The sequence below is a fragment of the Hydra vulgaris genome, chromosome 07, assembly GCF_038396675.1.
Source record: "Hydra vulgaris chromosome 07, alternate assembly HydraT2T_AEP".
NCBI lineage: Eukaryota > Metazoa > Cnidaria > Hydrozoa > Anthoathecata > Hydridae > Hydra > Hydra vulgaris.
Window position 1 is genome coordinate 24,349,219 of NC_088926.1, and position 23,925 is coordinate 24,373,143.

Here is a 23,925-nt window from a genome sequence, read left to right on the forward strand (position 1 = left end):
GGATAAGTTCTTCATAACCAGACTTGTCAAGTTCTACAGATTTAAATTTTTCACAAACACTGAGGTTCCAAAATAATGCTACACCAATACTAGTTTTATCAACATCAAATTCTGGGTATATATCAAAGTTTTTCGTTACTTTTGTTATAAAAAATCTTCCATAACCATTAGGTATTGCCTCTCTGTAGACAGTAGCACTCATTAAAAATAATCTAATAATTAAAAGTATTTTTGGTAACAATTACATTTCACTCTATAAATTATATTGTATGTCCCCTGATATTAGGAAACAACATCTTACATTCTGTTGTAGCTTCAGAAATTCCGCGAAAAATACGATTTCTATTATATGTTAGGCAGACATCTACAAGACATAATGAAGTCATCTCATTGAAGTGATCATTACAATTTTATTCTTATTATTTTAGAAAAAAAAAACAGTTTCTGTGAAGCATAAATTACACCTTAAAGTTATTTACTTCTGTAAGTATTTACTTTAATTAATAAACTAATATATAATGTACTATATATATCATATTTAACTAACCTGCTTTGTCGCTTTTAAATATTAGTGCATTTGGAGCTAAAAAAATATCATTCTTATCAACTTGATCAATACAAATACGTGTTTCAATAGTCACTGATGTCATGTTATTAATTTAAAAAGATAAAGTTTTTAAATAAACTAACAACATCGGGCCTGTAAAATAACAAATAAACTTTGTACAGTAGCTCAATAGAAATTTCATGGATAAGAATAAATACATTTCACTGTGGTAGAATAGTTATTACATGTGGTGAGTTTTAGCATTCTAAATAATGTGGAATCTAATGTGGTGGACATGTGGTGAGTTTTCTAAATAATAATCAGAATGTTATAACTAGCTGTTTAATGACTACGACCTGTTATATTTAGTAACGTGCTCTTAAGTTTTTCTTAAGTTTGATTTGTTTTTCTTTAAAAATAATTTAGGATAACATAGGATAGTCTTGCTTGATTTTAAATGCACCTAAGATAGTTTTGAATGTCTCTTTAAATTTATTTTTGGACATAAGATATTTGAATTTTACTCATAGAGTCCAAAATTTAATCATTTTTGGGGCGATACATTGTGAAATGTTTTTTATACAACTTAAGAGTATTTTTAACCAAAAGTCATTTTTGCCAAAAATGGACTTCAGATAGTTTTGCTTTGTAGCGACGATATAGAGAAAAAATAAAATTTTCTTGTTGCTCAACTATATGTGATTCAGTTTTTTGTTGATTTCTCCAAATCAATTTACTCGGACTCTGCGTGTTTTGGAAAAGGGTTCCTCTTATAACAATCCAAAAAAAAAAATTGTTATCAAAAAATTCATATTCGATACCACATTTTAAAACATTATAATACAATTTATAATAGGCCTAATAAAATTTAGAAAAATAAAAAAAAATTATTTATTAAATTTATTTTGTTTAACTATTATTTTATATCTACAAGAAAAAAAAAGAAGCTTTTTTTGTATAAAATTTAATTTAAAAAAAAAGATTTTATTATAAAAACATAAATTATGAATAAAAAAAATCAAAAACTTATATATCATATAATCATGTATATTATTTTTATCATTTGTTAATGAAGTTCATTCATTTCAAATGATCGTCATTCCCTTTGTAATTGATTCACTTTTCCTGCAACTGTTTTACAACCTTGTACTGAAAACGATGGTGTTTCATCCGGAAAATAATAAAGATCATCAGCAATGGCTTCCAAGGTGGATTTTTTAAAACTGTAATTATTATTTTTCATTTCTGCTTCTGCGCATTGTTTGACATGTTTCTTCTCCAAAGGAAGAAAAGGAACATAAACGTTTACCAATTTCTTTTTAAAGATTTTTGAATCATTAAATCCACCCTTTGAATTTAAGGCAATATTAGCTATATATTTTTCTAAATCTTTACTGACAATTGACTCCCTAGACCTATTACTTTTATAATGTCTAACAATATAATTGCTTATCATGTCACCAGCAACATTGCTTAGAAAAATAAATATATTTTTGCGATAATCTCGACCATCTACTGCAGCGTGGTAGTCTAAATAAGGAGTCATAACGTCGGAAAGACCCACTGGCATGAAATCAAACTCATCAAAAACGAATAACATGCGATAACATTGCTCTGAATTATACTGAATATGCTTAATTAATTCGTCTTTGCATTCTTTTAAATTATTATTTTTAAAATGTATTGCTGGAACTTTACATTGAAAAAACTTACTTTCTATACCTTTTTTGAATAAAGAATTGGCAACAATATGTGAAACAAAAGTTTTACCAGTTCCAGTCTTTCCATGAAAAGACATGACCAAAGGTGATTTTGGATCTTTATTTTTAATATGAGACTTAACAGCTTCACTAACAATTTTATTGGCTAAGTGTTGGCCGAAAACTTTTTCATTCAATTCGTTTTCCAAACCTGAAAGATCCTCAATCAACCATTGATCATTGCAACATTCGTTATTCTTACAGAAATCTAAAAAGGTAAATAGTAAAACATTTTCAAATTTGAAAATAAAGTTTTTTTTAAAATAACTCCAATATTAAATAAATTCTATTTGTTTTGGAAACATAGACACAATCTTAAAAAAATTTTAAAAGTTTAAACTGCAAGAAGCCTGAATTTATTAGGTGACAAGGGCCTCAGCCAGAGGCAATTCTACAAATAAAACGAGGGAGAAGAGGGGGGCCAATCATTAAAAAGTACTGAGTGGTTTCTTCAAAAAAAAAAAGAAGTTTCTCAAAAATAAAATTCACCCGAATTTTAATTGCAATATGGATTTTAGACAGAGCTTTAGTTTTTAGAAACAGTTTTTCACAGATTGAAAGCATTAAAATGTTTATTGCGTGTTTGCTACGTGTTAGACCTCTTTTTATAAACAAAGAAACATTTAAATATTAAATATCTTATCAGAAATCAGAGTAAAAACATACAAAACTTAAAGCTAGAAAAAGTTATAACAAAAGTTTAATACAATCTTTGTTAAGTCAAGTTCTTTAATACATCTCGAACTCTTTTTTAGAGAGCTAATAAGCCAATATGAACTGCACAATAATCTTCGCATAACATCTTCATTTGTGACTTTTCTTGAGTATTTTCTTGTATAGTGTTCTCTATAAATTTTAACGTCTTTATTTCGACATTCCTAAGTTTCCTCAGAAAGAAGACTGGAGCTGGTTTATCTCTTACTAATTGAGAACTATGAATTAGAATTTTATGTACAATTTGAGGCATTGGAAACCATGGGTACAGAGAAACGTAGAGCTCTGCTGTTTCTTTGATATATTTTTCAAGCTCATCAGCGTTAATTTGATGTTTGCACAATAAAACACAAAGAATTAGGGGCCATCCATAATTGATGTCAGTAAATATGGGGGAGAGAGAAAAGTTTGACAAGAATTGAAAAATTGAAGGGTTTCGCTGAGACCAAAATGATGTCAATTAAAAAAAAAATTGAGTTTATACAAGCAGATTTCAAAGGTATTTACATCTACAATGTGGTATTGAAATAGTATATTTGCTTTGTGGGGAATTCGATGTAAGTGATGCGATTTCTCAGTGACATTACATAAATTAAAAATTTACCAAAGTTTTATTATTTTATTACTATTTGACTGAAAATCTGATTATTTACAGATATTAACAATTTGTATATAAATTTAACAACCGTTATTTGCTCCCTAGCAATCTATAAAATGTGCTTCAAAGAAAACACATAAAGTCATTTGTCATTATTTCAAATACAATTGTCATTATTATCGAAGATCACTTCAACAACCCATGGGAAGATGGTGAGTAATTAAATTTATAGTATAGATATAGAATAAAATTTTAATTATTATTTGATGAGATATCAACTGTTCCATAATATAACTTGCTGAGATCTACTACTATATAAATGTATAATTTAACCAGAAAAAAAATCAATGGTATTTACGCATATTTTTAATGTTACTTTAGGGGGATGGGGAGGGCGATTAAAAAACTGACATCATATATAAAGAGGCTGGGGGGATGTTGGCCAAAAATAGTCAGGGTTTGATAAAGGGGGGAGGAGGGAGTCGAAAAATTGAGAAAAATCACTGACATCAATTACGAACAGCCCCTTACGTAGAAACGTTTCATGAGATTATTTTCTAAGCCAAGTATTTCAGCAGATAACTTATGGTTTTAGAATACTTTTTGTCCCGTGTTTCCATCATTTGTTGTACATGAACTGCTGCTTTTTGGTACATCTAGAACTAAACTTAAGTAATCTATCATCTTTTGTTGAACATTTTTTTTTTAAAAATTTCTTTATCATCCTCTCCCCTAACTTGCAAATTTCCTAATTCAATTCTATTATTTATATGAAGGCAGCAATCAAAGCACCTAATCCATGCAGGTAATGTGCTCAACCCGAGCTCAGTGGAAACTGTATTATAAATTTTTGAAAAAGCAACATTTAGATTGTTCATATTTGAAGGGGTCAGTTCACAAATACTACATATTTGAAAAGAATTACTTAAAGACGAAACTATAGTAGCCACTTTTCCATCAATCATTGTGCATTCTAACTTATGTTTGATAATAAAGGAATTAAAGATCGTTGGTTTCAAATACTGTTCTTGAATGAAATATATTCTTGTGTAATAACTTCAGCGCTTTCTTTTACATATTAAAATCGTACTCGACGGTAGTAAAGTGTAGAGGATGGTTTTTCATTAGTCCGTAGTGATTCGCCAGATTCTTCAATATAAAGTTTAATTCAAACGATGCAGGATAGAAATAAAGATTGTTCCTTAACATAACTGATACTTATCTTGTCTTCTGTACTTTGTTTGTGTAATGGTTGACTGGTTGAATCATCAAATCCTACTTTATGTATAAAGACAAGAATGGATTTCTCATGAGTCTTTACAGATTCATTGAGTATTTTTAACAACCTGTATGTAGTATGGTCAATAAGGGCTTGTAAATCAACTGAGGCTGAATAATCAGTAGTTTGTATTCCACAACGAGGTATGCGTAATTTTTTTCTTCCTTTACTTCATTATAAGTTGGATACATTATGTTCTTTAGGAACTGCCCCAATTCGAATTGTTTAGTAATCGGCTTTACTAACTCGACAGTCCAAAATCAAAGCTAATGCTTCCTCTCCAGTATACATCGTTGATGAATTAACTGCACCATCTTTCTCTGATTTGCTTCACAACCTTAAGCGTAAAAATATAAATTTGAAGAGTGAGGTGAATACAATCCACTAAGAAAATTTATTACCCGTAGTATTTTGGAGATTTTTTTTTAATAAATAAAATAAATTAAAAATGACTATAGTATTGATCTTAATGTACCTTAGCATCGCTGAATAAATAAAAAAATGAAATGAAAAATAATTTGAAATCTATGTCAGAGATCTCTGTAACTTTATAAGCATCAGGGTCGGTAACTGATTTGATTAAGAGGCTATCCATTAATTACGTAAAGCATTTTTTTGGCAATTTTTACCTCCCTCCCCTCCCCCTTGTTAATAACTTTTCAAACTTCCGGTGACCCTCCTAAAAAATTACGTCAAAATTCAATTACCCCCCCCCCCCCCCCCAAATTAAAAAAAAAAAAAAAAAGAGAGAAAAAAGCAAGTAAGCAATATTTTGTTATTTACAAGAAAAACAAAAAAGAGATGAAAAGTAAACTATTTAGAAAACCATTTAAAAATTACAAAAACTTACTCAGAACAAAAAAATAAAGATTAAAGGGTGTTCACAAAAATGTGTACACCTAACACATTTAAATTATTAACACATTTCAAATTAATGCAACACTTCAATTTGCCAATCCTCCTCACTTTAACTTTAGACCTAATTCAATTTCACAGTAAAAGCCAATTATTTCTAATAGAGTTTAGTATAACGAAAAAAGCATTTGACAAATTGTATAAACCAAGGTGCAGCAGCCTATTAAGACAGAAGATCAAAAAGTTGCAATTTGCAAAGTTTTAGTTTGATGTGCAAACAAAAAAGATTTATGTAAGTACATGGTCTACATTATATTATTTAAATGTTTATACCAGGGGTCGGCAACCTGCAGCTTGCAAACCTCGTGTGGTTCGTTCGATGTCAAGATGAGCCTCTTTAGCTCCATGCACAAATATTAATATAATATTGAAATAAAGATGTTGGTAACACTTCAAAAACAGAATATTTAAGGAGCTACCAATATCTTCATTTCAAATCTTTTTTCAAATCATCTACCAAATCTTTATTTCAATGTTATATTAATATTTGTGCATGGAGCTAAAGAGTCGCATCAACCGCAGGTTGTCCACACTTGGTATTAACGTTTAAATAATATAGTTAGACCAAGTACTACATTTTTTGTTTTCACATCAGATTAAAACTTTGTAGATTGCAACTTTTTGTTTGCATATCATACTAACCAACAACAACTTCGAAAACGTTCCGTTTGTGCTTATTTAGTTCTGTACGTGTTGGGTCTTTTTAAAACACAATGTGGTTTTTAAAAAGTAGGAATATAAATAGCTTAATGAAAGTACTGAAGGTTTAGCGAGTATGTAACACAGGACTGAAATGACGCTGCCTAATTTTACTTTTTTTTTAAATAGCTAAATTTATTAAAAAAAGTAACATTGTTGACGTCAACTTGTCTTTACCTCCCCCTCCCCTTTGTCAACAAATGTCAAAAACATTCAGACCCCCTCCCCCCTATTTTGTTGACGTAATTTACAGCCCCTAAGTTGTTTTCCAAAACATGAAACAATTTTCGAGTTATTTCTTTACTTTTCATAATGATTGGTAAAAGAAAATTTCAGTTCAAAAATATAATTATATTTTTGAACTGAAATTTTTTTTATAGTTTTTAAATAGTATTCGTATTTTACATGATTAAAAACATAATCGATAATTAACTGAAATAAGTTTAAGTTTATAAATAAAAAAACCACATTTCTTAATAAAGTAGAATAGCATTAAATTTTATTGTTTCTTGTAGTCTCCATAATTGCAATTTTCATAAATAAACGTCCGCGTATCATTTCGAGGTTTAGGCTGTAAGCAAAAAATTATTTCATTATTTATGCTTATCTGTTTCTTAAGCTTATCTGTTTTTTTAGCGTTATATGTTGTTTTAAAACAAGTTTAAACATTTAAAAAAAAATTTCACAAAAAACAATTTTTATTTTTTAAAGTGTTCTAAAATTTTAAAATTAAAAGTAAAATATTTCGAATATGTAGTCAAAAATTTAATTAATCTGAAGACTTCAAAATACACTTCAGTGAAGTTTACTTTGATCTATGAACTTAAGTAAATCTACGTTGTTCGGTTCACTTATTTCAAATATACATATACATTTTAAGATCCAGAGTTAATCGTTTTACAAAAAGTTGATATAAACAATCCAACTGTCAAAGATGATATTAAAAAAATACAACCGCATATTAGTTATCATTTTTAAAGGTGGCTACTTTACCTTACTTTACCAAAGCATCCTTATGAAAAATATAAAGGCATTATTTAATATAATTATCAATATTACTAAATAAAAATTATTTTTGAAACAAATACTCTTCTTTTTAATAATTTTTTTTATTTCCTTAACATAGATCACCTACCAGTGGCGGATCCAGGTCATTGTCCTAGGGATGAGGAGGGTAGGGGGGGTAGGGCAGTCTTGTCTTCCTATAGATAAATCTGGCCTTGTCTGTAATGTGCAACAAAAGACAAAATAATATCTTTAGTATATTCTCTTTTTTAATAAAAACTTTTATAAATTTAACAAACTACAAAATAAAATTGAGTTTTCTAGTTTTTGAAGATGCAAAACTATCAATAATCTTTTCGACATTTATGATGCAATCTCTATGGATATGCATCAAAGCTAATCCATTAAATCGATCTTGTCCTATATTGGATCTTAACCAAGTTTTAAGTCTTTTAAAATCTAGAAACCGTTCTCCCGAAGCAATGCTAACAGGAAGGGTGCAAAGCAGTTGCAAAATACATTTAATTAAAGGAAAGACATTACCATCACATTGCTTGTATGCTTCCAGTGCACATTCAGGTAGGTCTTGTTGCTTCTTGATAGCTCCCAAAATTTAAATTCTGAAGAAACTTTCGTTAATTGGATAGTCTCATCAACAGTATTTATGTTAGGCAGCCCTTTCATAAAACTCAGTATATTAGTTATGGATACCGTTAACTCTGTCTTTGTTTTATTTAAGAAATTTCTAGGTATTGCTACATTTAATTCGAAAGATTTCAAGTTTTCGTCAGAAAATCTGAACTCTAAATCTAGAAGTATACTATCAAGTAACGGTAAATAAACATTGACTCTATAGTAAGTTAGAGGATTATTGGTATTGAGGTTTGCCAATTAGTTTGTTTTCCTGTAACTCGTGGAATCTTGATTTTTAAACCTAAGTCTTCTAGTAACTTTGATGCAGTCCTAAATATAGCACTAAAGTTTTCTTTATTCTGTCGTCTTTTATTTAATATTTTTATGGTATGTTTAAGAACAGTTTTAGCATATTCCTTATCAAATAATTTTTTTTAAAGAGGCTCACTTAAAGAGACTGTGGTATTTAACATATTGGCTTATGAACAAAGTGTTATTACAAATAAGAGCTCAGATATTGCATTTTTTTAGTAATGCAGCCTTTGTTGAAGAGTCCCGATCATTCCACTGAGATATCAAATCAAGTGTTTCTACTATATTTATTAAACAAGATTTAAAACTTAACACAGAATCATGCTGTTCAATCCATCTTGTTTTGCATAAGCTTGTTAGAATTCACTTATTTATATATTTAAGAACGTTACTTCGCTTCGGCGAAGCTTTAAAAAATGATATTACTTCTTTCATTGACCCTATTGTATTTCTTACAGCTCGCACTGAAGAACATTTGGAAATTGATAAGTTTAAAGCATGGTTGTAACATGGACTTTTTATTGCGTTTGTTAGGCTTTAATCGTTCTTGATTTTCTTTAGCCTGTTTAAGTCTTCCTTCGTTAACTAAATTACGTACATCTGTAGACTGACATTCATATGTTCTGATGAAATCTGATGCTGCCAACATAGCAACTTTGTGATACGCATTGCAACCATGTAATTGAAAGTCTCCATCCTTTCCCAAAAGCTTTGAATAAATTGCTTGAGTAATTACACTTGACCGTGTATTCCCCCAACTTTTGCAAAAAGAAAGCAATGCTTACAAAAAAATTTCATAAAGGCATTCTGAAATCATTATCCACGGAAATTTATGTATATGTTTCTCGGAAAAAAAGCAATTAACATTCTTACCTTTCTTTAAATGCAAAGAATATGGATATTTGTAATTTGGACCAGGAAACCATTTGCATTTCAATATTCGGTATTTATTTTGTTCAATTACCTGAGGTGCTAAAAATGCCTCAATGTCTATAGGCAAACAGCTATGATCTTTGTCGCAGGTATTGAACCTTCTTTATTAACTTTTGCGTTAATTTTACTTGTAAAATTAGCAGCTTCCATACCAAGTCCAGGTTCTGGAGAAAATGGACTAAGTTTTATTATAATCTGATTATTTTTAGCCCGGCCAATAAATGCACAATTAAATCGTTCGGATGATGACACCGAAGATAAAGGCAAAACGATAGGACCAGCATGGTCCTGTATTGGTAGAATTATAATTCTTTTGATAAAATAGTCATCTAAAAAGCTTGTCCTCTTTACCCTGTTAGTCGTTGTAGCTAATAAAAATAATTACATTATAAATAGTGAAGATTATTTGTCATTTATTTATTTAAAATAGTTATAAACACACTTTTATTTTTTAAATAAGAAACTAATTCATAAGAAATTCATTCAGTTACTATTTTAAAAAAATTCTTCGTATCTCACTTAAATACATTTGTTGCAACTTCAATTGTTGAAAAGTAAATTTTTTTTTTTTTTTTTTGAAAAATAAATATTTCGAAACTATCATCGGTTTTCTTCGATTCGATTCGCTGCAGAATAACTTTTTATATTTTGTTTTTCTTTTCCAAATTTTTCAATAATATTGTAAAGTTTGACATTTCTTAGGGGGTAGTTACCCTCCTTACCCTCCCTTTGTATCCGCCACCGTCACCTACAGCCCAATAAAAAAAAAAATTTTCGTTCTTACAAATAAGCAAACTTTTTTTTGTAAGTAAAAATTGTAAGTAAAAAGCATGTTAAAAGCAATCTTCAAATAAAAAGTCAAAAGTAAAGAACACCATGATTTAAAAAGATCTAAAAGGTTTTTAGTATAAAGCCACTATCCAATAAATTCCATGAATAATGTCAAATAGAATATGACAAATCAATAATATATATAAGGATTTTGGTAAACAATTTTGGCTGTTTGTTTTCTTATTGGCCTCTAAACCATGCCTAATATCCATCGCTTCACAACAAAGTATCACCACGCACTGTTGACACATTTTTTAACAAGCTAGCAATATCTGCAAGCTTCGTACAATAATTTACTTTTTTAAGAATTGTAACAGTAAAGTTGTTGAAATATATATATATATATATATATATATATATATATATATATATATATATATATATATATATATATATATATATATATATATATATATATATATATATATATATATATATATATATATATATACATATATGTATGTATATATATATATATCTGTTTCTATAAGACAATTGTTTTTAGACCTACTAGTTTTAACATTAATAAAGCATTCAGGTAAGCTGATCCAAATTGTTTGAAAGTCTGACTGTCATTTGAACCTACTTTGCTCTAAATAGCTTCAAACAAACTTTCCAAATAATCCTGCTTAAAGTGAGATGTGAAAACAAAGCTAAACCTTTTGTAGAGAAACTCCTGACACAGTTCCACTAGACTAGTTACTCTCGAGTCTTTAATACAAGGGAGGAGGGTGAGGGGGGGGGAATAAAAGAAGAAGGTGGGAATTTTTTAATAATATAATATAAGTATTTATTATAAAAAATTTCAGTTTATAAATCCAAACTAAAATTTTTTACAAAACATGCATGAAACTATTTAAATCTAGCATGGCTTGCGGTCAATTGCGCATTTTCGAACAGCTGTTTTATATTAATTTCAATAGGATTTAATATGTGGATATAAATTTTATACTTCGCACAGAGGGCCAGAATGGCCAATTTTGAGACAAAATTAATAACTAATTTAATAGTAGTGCTACATTCACTATTTTTGACATGAGTACCAATATAAGGTTTGAGCTTCTTATGAAGGCGTTATTTTTTATTTAGTTGCTATTGGATACCTATTTTTTTGCATAACAACAACCTACTTTTTGTAGTTGTAGATTTTTTTTGTGTGCTATATACACTAAAATTGGCATGAGCACCAGTGTAGGGTCTGCGCCTTTTATTAAGATGTTATTATTTATTTAATTGCTATGGGTACCTAATTTTTACATAGTAACAACCTACTTTTTGTAGTTGCAGATTTGTTATGTGTGCTATATACACTAAATTTGGCATGAGCACCAGTGTAAGATCTGCGCCTCTTATTAGGGTGTTATTTTTATTTGGTCGCTATGGATACCTAATTATTGCAAAGCAGCCACCTACTTTTCGTAGTTGCAGACTTGTTATGAGTGCTATACATACAAAGTTTGCCACGAGCACCAGTGCAAGGTCTGCACTTCTTATGAAGGAGTTATTTTTTATTTGGTTGCTATGGATACCTATTTTAACGTAGCATTAACCTACTTGTGTCATATACTAAATTTGGTAAGAGCACTAATACGAGGTATGCATTTTATATTATGATATTAAGTTTGGTTGCTATGGGTACCTTATTATGCATAGCAACAAGCTTTTTATAGTAACAATTAATTTTAAACAAATTCTTGACTTATTTACTGTAAATTATTAAAAAAATAGGATTTTTAATGCTCTGATGTTCCATATAAATGTATGTGGGAACTTTTTAATTTATCTTTATTATAGAACATTGATATATATATATACATATGTGTATATATATACACATATGTATATGTATATGTATATATATATATATATATACATATATATATATATATATATACATATATATATATATATATATATATATATATATATATATATATATATATATATATATATATATATATATATATATATATATATATATATATATATATATATATATATATATATACAGTGGTGGCTCAAAAAATTAGAGCCACCTCGAAATTTAGACAATATTTGAGTTTCGACTTTCGACTGAAATTAATTAAAATACATACGGATGTCCAGTTTTTGTCATTTCGCATTGTTAATTACTTTGTTTTGAACATATTTTTACAATGACAACACTATTGAGCGGTTTAGAGTGAAGTTAGTTGCATTATTGCAGAAGATGTCACATTTTAGCACGTGTTGTACTGGGCGATAGTTGTGTTTCTGGCGGTTTTTATTTGTTGATTTTATATTTTTACGCCAAAATTTGTTTATTTTACTATTCAACACTTATTATATATTCTATTTACAAGTAAGTTATCATTATTTTACAACTTTCTTATCGTATTTAGGTAAATTTTGCTATTTTTTAAAATAATTGGTGTTTTTAAGGTATGGGCGAAGAGAAAGATATTTCTCCCACAAAACTAGGGCTTATTCAAGAATATTTGTCGAGTGGAAACCATTCCAACAGGCAAATTGCCAAGTGTGTGAATGTTTCCAGAGCAACAGTCGATAGGATTAAAAGAAAACTGGACAATAATCAATCACTAAAATTGAATAAAAGAAAAAATTGTGGACGAAATCAAATTACAACGCCTCGCACCGAAAGAAAAATAAGGGATATTGTGATAGAAAATAGGAGAAAATCGAAAAAAGTGCTTGAGGAAATCATAAACAATGAAGGTATAACTATATCCCTTGCAACACTTCGGAGTAGAATGGCAGAAGCAAAGGTTTAAGGCCTGTAGACCAGCGAAAAAACCAAGGCTCACCCAGGCAATGAAGAATAAACGTCTCCAATGGGCTAAAAATCATCGCCATTTTACCACTGATGATTGGGAAAGAGTAAGTACTCAGTTTCTCTTCATAAACACATTAAAATTTAAACGAATACCATATTAAAAAAAAAGAATATAAGTATTTCATCAAAAATATTAACCCAATTTTGAAAATTTTAGGTTTGCTTCTCAGATAAATCCACATTGGAAATTCTAATGGATAAAACTAATTTCGTCCGAAGAAGGACAGGTGAAATGTTCAATGAAGATTGTCTTGTGGAGAGGGTGAAGCACCCGCTAAAAATTATGGTCTGGTCAGTCATTAGTAGCCAGGGTACTGGAAGGTTATACATTGTAAAAAATACAATGCGGCAGGACCAGTACATCCAAGTCTTGAAGGAAAGAATGATTCCTCAAGCGATGGAGTGGTATCCGAATGGGAACCTTACTTTCCAGCACGACTCTGCTTCATGCCATAAGACAAAAACTGTAACAAAGTTTTTAGAGGCTGAAAAAATCCATGTATTACCCTGGCCAGGAAACTCGCCCGACCTAAATCCCATAGAAAATTTATGGGAATTGTTAAAGAGGGATATAAGTAAAAATCTTATAACAAATAAAAGAGATTTGATTGAAAAGTTAATAAATGTTTGGCACCACAGCGAAGAAATAAAAAAAAATTGTCAAAACCTCATCAAAAGTATGACCAGAAGAGTTGAAGCCGTAATTGCTGCAAAAGGTGACACTAAGTATTAGTGATTTTGTGCACAATATTTTGTATATCTTATTTATTTTTCCTAAACATACGTTGCACTTCTTTATTTTTGTCATTTACTATTATTTATATCCTATATTCCAAAATAAATAGTTGTAAATTTAACTCATTACAAAATATAGGGAAAATCAGCTTCAAAATATGAAAATTTGTAAAAATTTTGGGTGGCTCTATTTTTTTGAGCCACCACTGTATATATATACATATATATATATATATATATATATATATATATATATATATATATATATATATATATATATATATATATATATATATATATATATATAAAATATATATATATATATATATATATATATATATATATATATATATATACATATATATGTATATACATATGTATATATATTCATATGTATATATACACATAAGGGTGTACCTGTGTACAAAATATTTTCAAGATGGGGATATAGAATCCGCTAACAACTTCTCTGCTAGTTTGGCTTTTTTAGGCTCATAATTTTTTCCGAATTCAACTTTAGTTCCAAATAATAGTTGGTTAGCTGAGTATTGATCCATATCAGCAACTTTTCTATACTTAGATCTCAAAGAGGACTCATCAAAATTTAAAGTAGGCCTACCAAGAAGAGTAGTAACAATTGTTGGAGCAGCAGGTGGAACATATGCAAAAGGTATAAAGTCAGAATCCAACCATTTTGCATATTTTTTCTCAAATGCTGCAGCTTTGTGGTTAACATCATTCTAACGAGACTTCAAGCTCTTTAGGAATGCAATTAATTTGTTTCTTATAATTTCAGAATCATCCCAGTCGGCATATCGAGTATTGTAAATACTCGGAGTATTGATCACGTATAACATACCGCCGTTGATACCAGAAAAATACGCATTTAGTTTTAAGTTTCGAATTCTACTTCGATACCACTTATTTATCAAAAATACGTATTATTTAATATTTGATCAAAATCGGATACGATATTGTACCCGATTTTGATCAAATATCAGCATATAATGGAAAAACGAAAATCTTTGCTTTAAAGCGCATGCTTAAACTGAAATTGTGAAAGCAAAATTTAAATTAAAAAGTTTTCTCTTAAGAAATTTAGTGAAAAGTTTGTCTGGAATGAAAAGGAATAGTAAGAAATATATGAAAAGTTGTATGAAGAGATATCGTTATGCTAAAGCAGTATCGCATATCTCCAATACAGTTACTGTACTTTTTTGTACTAAAAAAGTTACTAAAACTTTATCATAAAAATATTTATTACTACTTTTAAATTTATTTAGTTTTATGAAGTCCTAAATTAATATAATTCAAATATATTATAAATCCTATCATTTCATACCTTGCTTATTTTATTATGTTGATTGTTATTTTATTAACATTTCTGTTATGCTATTACCTTTTTTTTGTACTGTTTTAAAAAATTTAGAAAAATATATTAAAATTTCGAGCCAACACTGACATTTTAATGTTGCTAAATGTTAAATTTTGTTATAAGGATTGCAGTTCTTCTATCTGTTTTTTGCTCTTTATTCAATAAGTATTTGATTTAAATTAAATATAATTATAATTTGATATTTTATTACGAGATATATGTTTTTATATATTATTATATGAATATATATATGAATCTTTTTAGATTTTTTCATGTTATTTTTAAATTTTTTGTTCGCGCAATTCAAGTAATATATGTTTATAGTTTGCATATATGTTTATATTATGTTCAAAGTTAAAAAGTTTTTGATAAATATATGTATGTGGTAATATGTGTTATGTAATTGCTTTATAAATGTGTCATTAAAATAGTATAAAATGTATCTATTGTGTATATAAATATTATATGAGGTGTTTATATATGTTACATAAAGTTAAATAGATGTATTGTGTTTTATAGTTATTATATATGTTTATATTATGTTGTTTCCATGTTTTCAAGGTGTGCGACTTGGGAAACGTGTTGAGCAAGATTTTGCGTAAAGTTGTTATTTATGTTACTAATGTTGTTACATTTGGCTTACCTTTATGTTGGTGTCTATTGTTAAAAATTTTAAGTGGTTTTATTATTGAAACTCACTGCTTTTAATCATTCACTAAAAGCCACTCAAGAAAAATCATTTTGCCGTATATACATTTTGTTTATATCTCAATTTGAATTTTTAGAACCATGAAGTACCAACATGATTTGTTTTCTAAAAGCTAACATGAAATAACAATATTTAACAACTACTACTCTCTTATCATGACATCTTATCTCTATCAGATATATTGATTTTATATTCATATTTGATGTTTTTCTTTGTATTTACTTATCAATTACATTTGTTCATTTCAGATTTATCATATGATGGATTTATGTGATATAAAAGAACAAATGTATGTAAATTTTTATGAATTTTTTCTGGGCTTTTCTAAATGTGTTTCTTATTCACATTTTATTTTACAAGCAAGGTCTGCAAGCAAATTTGAGCTGAAATTTTTTTTTTGCTTTTAAGGAGAATTGGCGTTATTCTTTGTTTAATTTAATTTGTTTAAATATAGTAGTTCTAACAAATAAATGTTTGTTTGTTCTTGGTTTTTTACTTATCTGTTTTCAGATTCTTTTAAACTAGGCAACTCAGCTAAGCAAGTTTTGTTTTATTTTTAGTGCTATTGGAAAGAGCTGAAAGTTATTTTTTAGAGTGATTGAAAAGAACTGAAGTGTTTTTTAGTTACTTCACACGGTGTAACTGATACTGGTTTGAGTAAGTTTACTATTTTGTTTTATTTTATATTGGATTTATTTTATATTTGATATATATTATATTATGTATATATTATGTGTATTTAAAACTGACTGTAATTTGTTGACATGAAAGTTTATAAACTTATATCTGCCTATATTTAAGTATATATTTATATATATATATATATATATATTATATATATATATATATATATATATATATATATATATAATTACTTTAGAGTAAAATATACTGACTGACATTGCTTCAATATTTTATACAAGATTGTGCATTTATTATTTTTGTTCATTAAGGTAAAAATAATTCTGTGCATTGTAGATTCTTTGTTAAATTAAAAATAATTGATGTAAATAAATATTGTTTAATATTTTTGATAAACAACTTATGTATATAAACATATAAAAAGATATGGATTTCAATAAATCTTAAGTTTAAATAAAGTCTTTGATTAGAAAAGATCACAATTTGTAAGATTCTTTTGCGTTCATTTATTCAATTGTAACACTAGTAAGATTACTGGTAATATGTTTAATGATAACAGTGAAATTGAAATAGATAGTATTAGGCTCAACGAAGTTATTAATGTAAAATGCTAATAGGCAACTTGAAAAAAGTTGTCAAATGAAAAAAATAGATCTAGGCAGGATGAAATTAATCGTTGTTGAAATGTAAGAAATGCAACTCGGCGTGCAGAAAACTTACTTGACAGAATTCCGTGTCAAGCAGTGTTAATGTCTGTTAATTTGATTTTACTTTCAGAACAAAGCAAAGTATGATTTTAACTATTTATAGTAACAATTAACACTTTTAAATCTAAATAATTTTATTTTTTTTTTATAATTTCTATCATAATTATGTTCTTTTTTTCATTTTTTTTTTTTAGTTTGTCTTCCCTTTGTCATCTCTTGATTAGTTAGCTAACTGTTGAAACATGGTTTTAATTTTGTAAATTTAGTATGATGTGAAATTTACTCTATTTACCATTAGTCAACAGTTAGAGAGAAGCTGGAGCCTAATTAAGAAATGCTGGAAATAAGCTTTTAATCAAGGTAAAAATAATTTTGTTTACTGGTAACATAATAAAACCAGTTACTACTATTTATTCCGTGCTTTTTTACATTTGTTAACATGCTGCTTTGGAAACACTTTCTTTCTCTCTCTCTCTCTCTCTCTCTCTCTCTCTCTCTCTCTCTCTCTCTCTCTCTCTCTCTCTCTCTCTCTCTCTCTCTCTCTCTCTCTCTCTCTTAGATGAGTGGGAGATTTAATAAAACTTATGTAATTACTGAGCTCTTACGTATTTCCTAATACCACAAATGATAATGACCATTTATAAGAAATATTTTACAAGTTGCTTGCTATTTTATGATATAGTTGCTCAAATTGTTTAACTATAATTGTCCCTTGATTGTTCAAATATTGTAATAAATAAAATCTTTTTTGTCCAAGTATTTAAGTTAATAAAATATCTTATTAAGTTGTGGTGTTATTTGCTAGCGTTACTATAGTAACAATGTATACATTGTGATGTCTAGCCTTTTTATAATCTTTTTTAATTATTCTGTAGACAGAATATATGAACCTGTCATTTCGAAAAAGACATAAGTCCAAAACTTTTAGCAGTTAGTTTATAAGTTTGAATTAAAAATTTCTGTATGATTTATGTTTTTTTTATAAAAAATAAAAAATACATAAGTTATATACGTTCTTTATTTATCTACTTCTATGTTTAATTTCTTTAGGAACCTAGACGTTATTTTAATAAAAATCATATTTTTGTTGATTTTGAAAAGTTTTAGTAAACGGACTTGTGCCTTTTTCAAAATGACAGGTTCATATATTTTCTGTTAATATTATCCTAATTCTACTAACAATAAAATGCAAATAGTACTTTTGTAATTAAAAATTGTAATTTTTTTTTCATGTCTTTTTTTAGGTATTTGCAGGCTTTACTTGACTTTCCTTTTCTGGTACTTGTGTTGTGACAGATTTTAAAAAGAACTCAACTGATGTTAATGCGGTCTTTATGTCGTTACCTATAAGCAATGACGTTGCTGATACGGAGTCAAAGTTAGAATATTTATAGATAAATTTGTATTTAATATTTTAGATAATATATCAAGTTATTAATGTGTTTTTATTGTTATTAATGATTTAATAAAAAGCAGTAAGCAACCCGTATTACGGGTTGCTTACTGCTAGTCATTATCATTATGTTATGAATTCATATTAGTTAATAAAATTGTATTGAATATTCTCTGGTTATCGTGTTTTATACGTGTTTAAATCCAAGTTTGATACTCAGAAGGCGTCGTATTCGATACCTGTCTTTATACGCATCTGATGTCTATTTTTAATGCGCGTTTGATACGATAAAATAGCTAACATATATTCGTAAATAATCCGTATTCTGGAAAGTTTTAAATGCGCATGTAATACCAGGAAAATATCGTATTGAATATTCTCTGGTTATCGTGTTTTATACGTGTTTACAAGAGTTTCAAATGCGAGTCTGATACTCAGTAGGCGTCGTATTGTATACCTGTCTTTATACGCATCTAATGCGTATTTCTAATGCGTGTTCGACATGATAAAATGGCTAACATACATACCACATCGATACGTATTTAAACGAGTTTCTAATGCGCATTTACAACTAAATTTGCCGACTGGGATTTAAGTCTAACTTGACAACTAATTGATCATAAATTGCTGGATCTTATATATAGACATATAGACATATATAATGGTACTTCATTGTTATATTATTTTTTTATTCTACAAATGGAAAACCTATATATATATATATATATATATATATATATATATATATATATATATATATATATATATATATCATGGCTCGAATTGACGTAAAAAAATCTAATCCCGATTTTTTTGTTGCTCATAACCCCTCCTCCACTCCCGCCGGAGGGGAGGGGGCATTATTTATTTTAACTTATTTATAACAACATATATAATAAGTCTCATTTGTGCATAAGATGTCATAACATTTACGTTCGGTTGTAAAGTAGCTTTAGTTATAATTTACATTACTACTATTATTAAATTGCATTAAATCTAACGGCTGTATTTTTGTAAAATAAATGAACTTGATATAATCTTCTTTTAATTAATTATTTCATTTTCTATTTTATTTACATATTTTAAACTGTTTAAAACAACCAGAATATTTAATTTTCTATAAATTTTTAACAGTAAAAAAAATTATATAAAACTCTAACAAAACAATCTATAAATTTGAAACAGTTATAAAAACTATTATAAAAATGACGAAAACATTGTTGTGATAAAATGTTAAAACTTAACATTTTCACGAAAAACCCGCACAATCACAAACAAGAATGATAATTAAATTCTTATTAAGTAAGTTTTCTTATTTAAGTAACCTTATCAAATTCCCATGATATTTCTATCAATAGCTTTTTTATTCAATGTATTTTTTAATAAAAGTTAGCGTTCACTTTTTTCATTCAATAAAATAAAGCGAAAGAAAAAAATGTGTCTAAATAATAGAATCTTTTACGATCTAATACTTTTTTTGATTGCTTATAGAAAAAGTATTAGATCGTAATCGTAAATATTTTGATCGTTTATATCATTAAATTTGTTCATAACGAATGAGCTAAATCGGAATAAAGCCCTTGAGAATTCGAGTTAAGAAAGTGACTTTTCAATCAATCAACTTTTATTTCTTTTTTCAATCAAAATCTTTTATTTCTTGATTTGAATAGGTATTTAATCGTTTGTTTTTTATAAATTTTTCCTTCCTTAAACAATCGGTCTTTTTCCTGCATTTGAACATTTTTGCTATTTGATTTTCTAAATCTTTTATTTTTCTTTCTTTTACTTTATGCTCCGCTTTAAAAAAAAATTATTGTTACAGAAGTCACTGCAGTTTTATACTGTAAAAGAACACTAAATATTTGCGAATAGAGTATCAATCTTCTAAAATAAAAAAAGAATAATCACGAAAAAAAGAAAGATCGTTAAAAAACAAATTTTAAGAAAAAACTAATCGCGAAGGTGCGAAAAGTAATCGCGATACGCCTAATTCGAACCCTGTTTATATATATATATATATATATATATATATATATATATATATATATATATATATATATATATATATATATATATATATATATATATATATATGTATATATGTATATATGTATATATGTATATATGTATATATGTATATATGTATATATGTATATATGTATATATGTATATATATATATATATATATATATATATATATATATATATATATAATATATATATATATATATATATATATATATATATATATATATATATATATATATATATATACAGTATCGGACAAAACGATTGCAACCAAATAATGCTAATTTAGTTTCTTTATATAAAAGTGCTGCATTTTTTCAATTTAGAGAAATAACTATGTAACTGTTTAGAGACAAAGTTCTTCAAGTTTTATTGATCACAAAGTTCATTATTTGTACACGAAAATTAATAAATTAATCAAAAGTATTAAAAAAAGTTGATTTTCTTCTGGACAAAACAAGTGCAACTCGACAAAATGTTGACCAAGCTGTATTTCGCTATCAATATTTCGTGGCGAATCCTTTGTTGTCGATCACAGCCTTGCATCTTCGAGGCATAGATTCGATCAGGTGATCAATGAAACTTTGTGGAATCGCTGCCCAGGCCTTTTGGATTTGTTCAAACAGTTGATCCTTATTACGAACACCTTCACGATTAATTCTGCGGTTGATGATCTCTTACAGGTTCTCGATAGGGTTGAGATCCGGAGATTGAGGCGGCCAATCCATCACCGACAGGTGGTTGTCTTGAAATCACTGCTTGACTACTTTTGCAGTGTGTTTCGGATCGTTGTCTTGCTAAAAAACCCATTTTATTGGCATATTCCATTCAGCATGAGGTAACATAACATCTTTCAGGATATTTTTATACATGAAACGGTCCATTATTCCATCGTTTCGATGTATTGGACCTAGACCGTTAGCAGAAAAACACCCCCAGACCATTACATTGCCTCCACCATGCTTCACGGTCTTATTACAGTAACGTAAATCGAGGCGTTTTCCGGCCGGTCGACGTACACGGCAAATGCCATCGCTCCCAATGATGTTGAACTTCGATTCATCACTGAACAGGACAGTTCGTTATTTCTGCACATACCAGTCAATATGAGATGTAGCAAACAGGGGTCTTTTCTTCTGGTTTTTTAGTGAAATAAGCGGTTTCTTTGCAGGGCGTCGATAAAACAATCCGGCTTCAACAGCACGTCGTCTGATTTTTTGGTCCGATACAGGCAGCTCTAATTGCTTTTGTATCTCGACTGATGATTTCCAGGGATCCTTCTTGACGGATCTGACGATCATAGAATCCTCTCTAGAAGTGGTAGAACGCGGTCTTCCACCTTTGTTATCTGCTGCCAACTTCCCCGTAGAACAATATTTGGAACATAGTCTTGATACGGTCCATTTTTTCACGCGATATTTATCACAAATACTTTTTTGTGACATTCCACTAACGTAATCGCCAATAATTTTCTTTCTTAGTTCCAATCCAAGACTGTCGGGAGCCATTTTTGCACTTGAAGTCATGAAAATAATAAAAATAAATAATCACGCTTCTCAAGGCTTACCGTGTTACATTTACTTTGTGATGATACAATAATGCTCTGTGGAACACAACGTTTTGATTGGATGTGGACTGTATTGATGTAATGAAACACTTGTTGTATTTCACTTCTTGTATTGATGTTCTTCGATAAAACGCTTTGATAAAACTCACTTTGATAAACTGTCTTGATAATACTGATTGACTTCCATATACTGACTTCCAATGACTGATTGACTTCCATATACTGACTGAATTACATGTCGATTTACATGTCTCTTATATAGTAAAATGAACCTGTGTGAACCTGTTCTGGAAGATTCTAGATGCTTCTTTTCGATGCTTCTGGAAGCTTCTGAATGCGTCTGGATGCTTTTGAATGTTTCTGGATATTTCTGGATGCTTCCAGATGCTTCTTCTGGAAACTTCTGAAAGCTTCTGCATGCTTCTGGAAACTTCTGGGTACTTCCTTTAATTATTAAAAAACTTCCGTGACGTTGACACGGACCAGACTTAAAAAAATGAAACAAACCAAAAAAGTTGCACTTGGTTTGTCTGCTGCAAAATGGCACTTGTCAACGAAATTCTGCCTGTGTGCTGTCACCTGTCAGCTGATTGCTCATGTCATAGCATGCTATGACTCCAGACTCCTGAACTGTTTGCTGTGGTAGTATAGTTCGTTTCGTTTTTAAGACATGTAAAATTAGGAACACTTTTTAGCATTGTTCGATGTTGGTTGCAAATATTTTGTCCAATACTGTATATATATATATATATATATATATTTTGCATAATCTAATCTAATATAAGTTAAATATAGTTGGCGATTAATTTACTAACAATATCTAAGCAACCTATCTATATAGGGTTTTTGTATAATCAATAACATATAGTAATATAAAAAAAAATGTTTCATTGGCAGTTGTCACGGTATAAAATCATGAGTAATGTTTTAGTTACATAGTCTACATCTGCAAGTATCTGCAACCAAAACTGTTTTTAACTCATTAAATATATTTTTTTCTGCGAATATCAGCCATAAAAATTCCGGCCAAACATGGGCGAAAAAATATAAGCATAGTATTAGCAAAAAAAACGCAATTAAACACACTATCTTTGATTGATCATAAAATGAGTCAAATACCTTCAAGAAGATAAACAGAAATGCCAATTGATAGCTAATATATGTATTAAAACTACAATTCAAATTCGTAGTAATATAAATTACTTAACATTAAGTAGCAAAACATAAAAAAAATATTTTTCTAAACTTTTTAAGAAAAGCGCTTGACCGCCTAAAATATTGTTCAGGGTGACAACTTTAAATTAAAAAATTTTAGTGAAGGCGTATTTTTTGATTAACAATCCTTATGTTTTTATGTAAATCAATATGTTACGTTCATTGAATAGTAGTTTTTTATACAAAAATTGAATGAAAATAATTTTGACTTTTGGCACATCATGGCCCACTGTGCTTTGGTGAGAAATAAATTAAAAGCTCATTTTTGATAAATCGAGATTTACTTGGTTGGTGATTTTTAAACCCTCTCTTAACTCTAAAACTCCAAAACACAAACCTTGACGAACGAGGCCGCTGCGCGGAGAAACAAGTTGAGCGGTACTACCAGGGACGTAGTGGGAATCGAACTCGGAGCCTCTCGCTTATGATGCGAGCGCTCTACCACTACACCACTACCGCATTGTTACCGCAGCTTATATACTAAAAAGTTTTGTT

General features: G+C 28.6%; 1 protein-coding gene across 10 annotated transcripts in view; it reads right to left on the bottom strand.

Annotated features, from left to right (window-relative positions):
• Window positions 1–1,340: 1,340 nt before the first annotated feature.
• LOC136082360 (torsin-1A-like) overlaps window positions 1,341–23,925 on the bottom strand; it is a 125,238-nt gene continuing 102,653 nt past the window's right edge. For 4 of the 10 annotated variants that reach the window (XM_065801424.1, XM_065801426.1, XM_065801423.1 and 1 more), the window contains one exon: window positions 1,496–2,515. In XM_065801424.1, the coding sequence (XP_065657496.1) occupies window positions 1,644–2,515 (872 nt within the window). In that variant the 3' untranslated portion in view covers window positions 1,496–1,643. Of the gene's footprint in view, window positions 2,516–2,929; window positions 5,236–23,925 lie in introns of those variants that run through there. The other 6 variants (XM_065801428.1, XM_065801430.1, XM_065801431.1 and 3 more) reach the window with 2 other exon arrangements.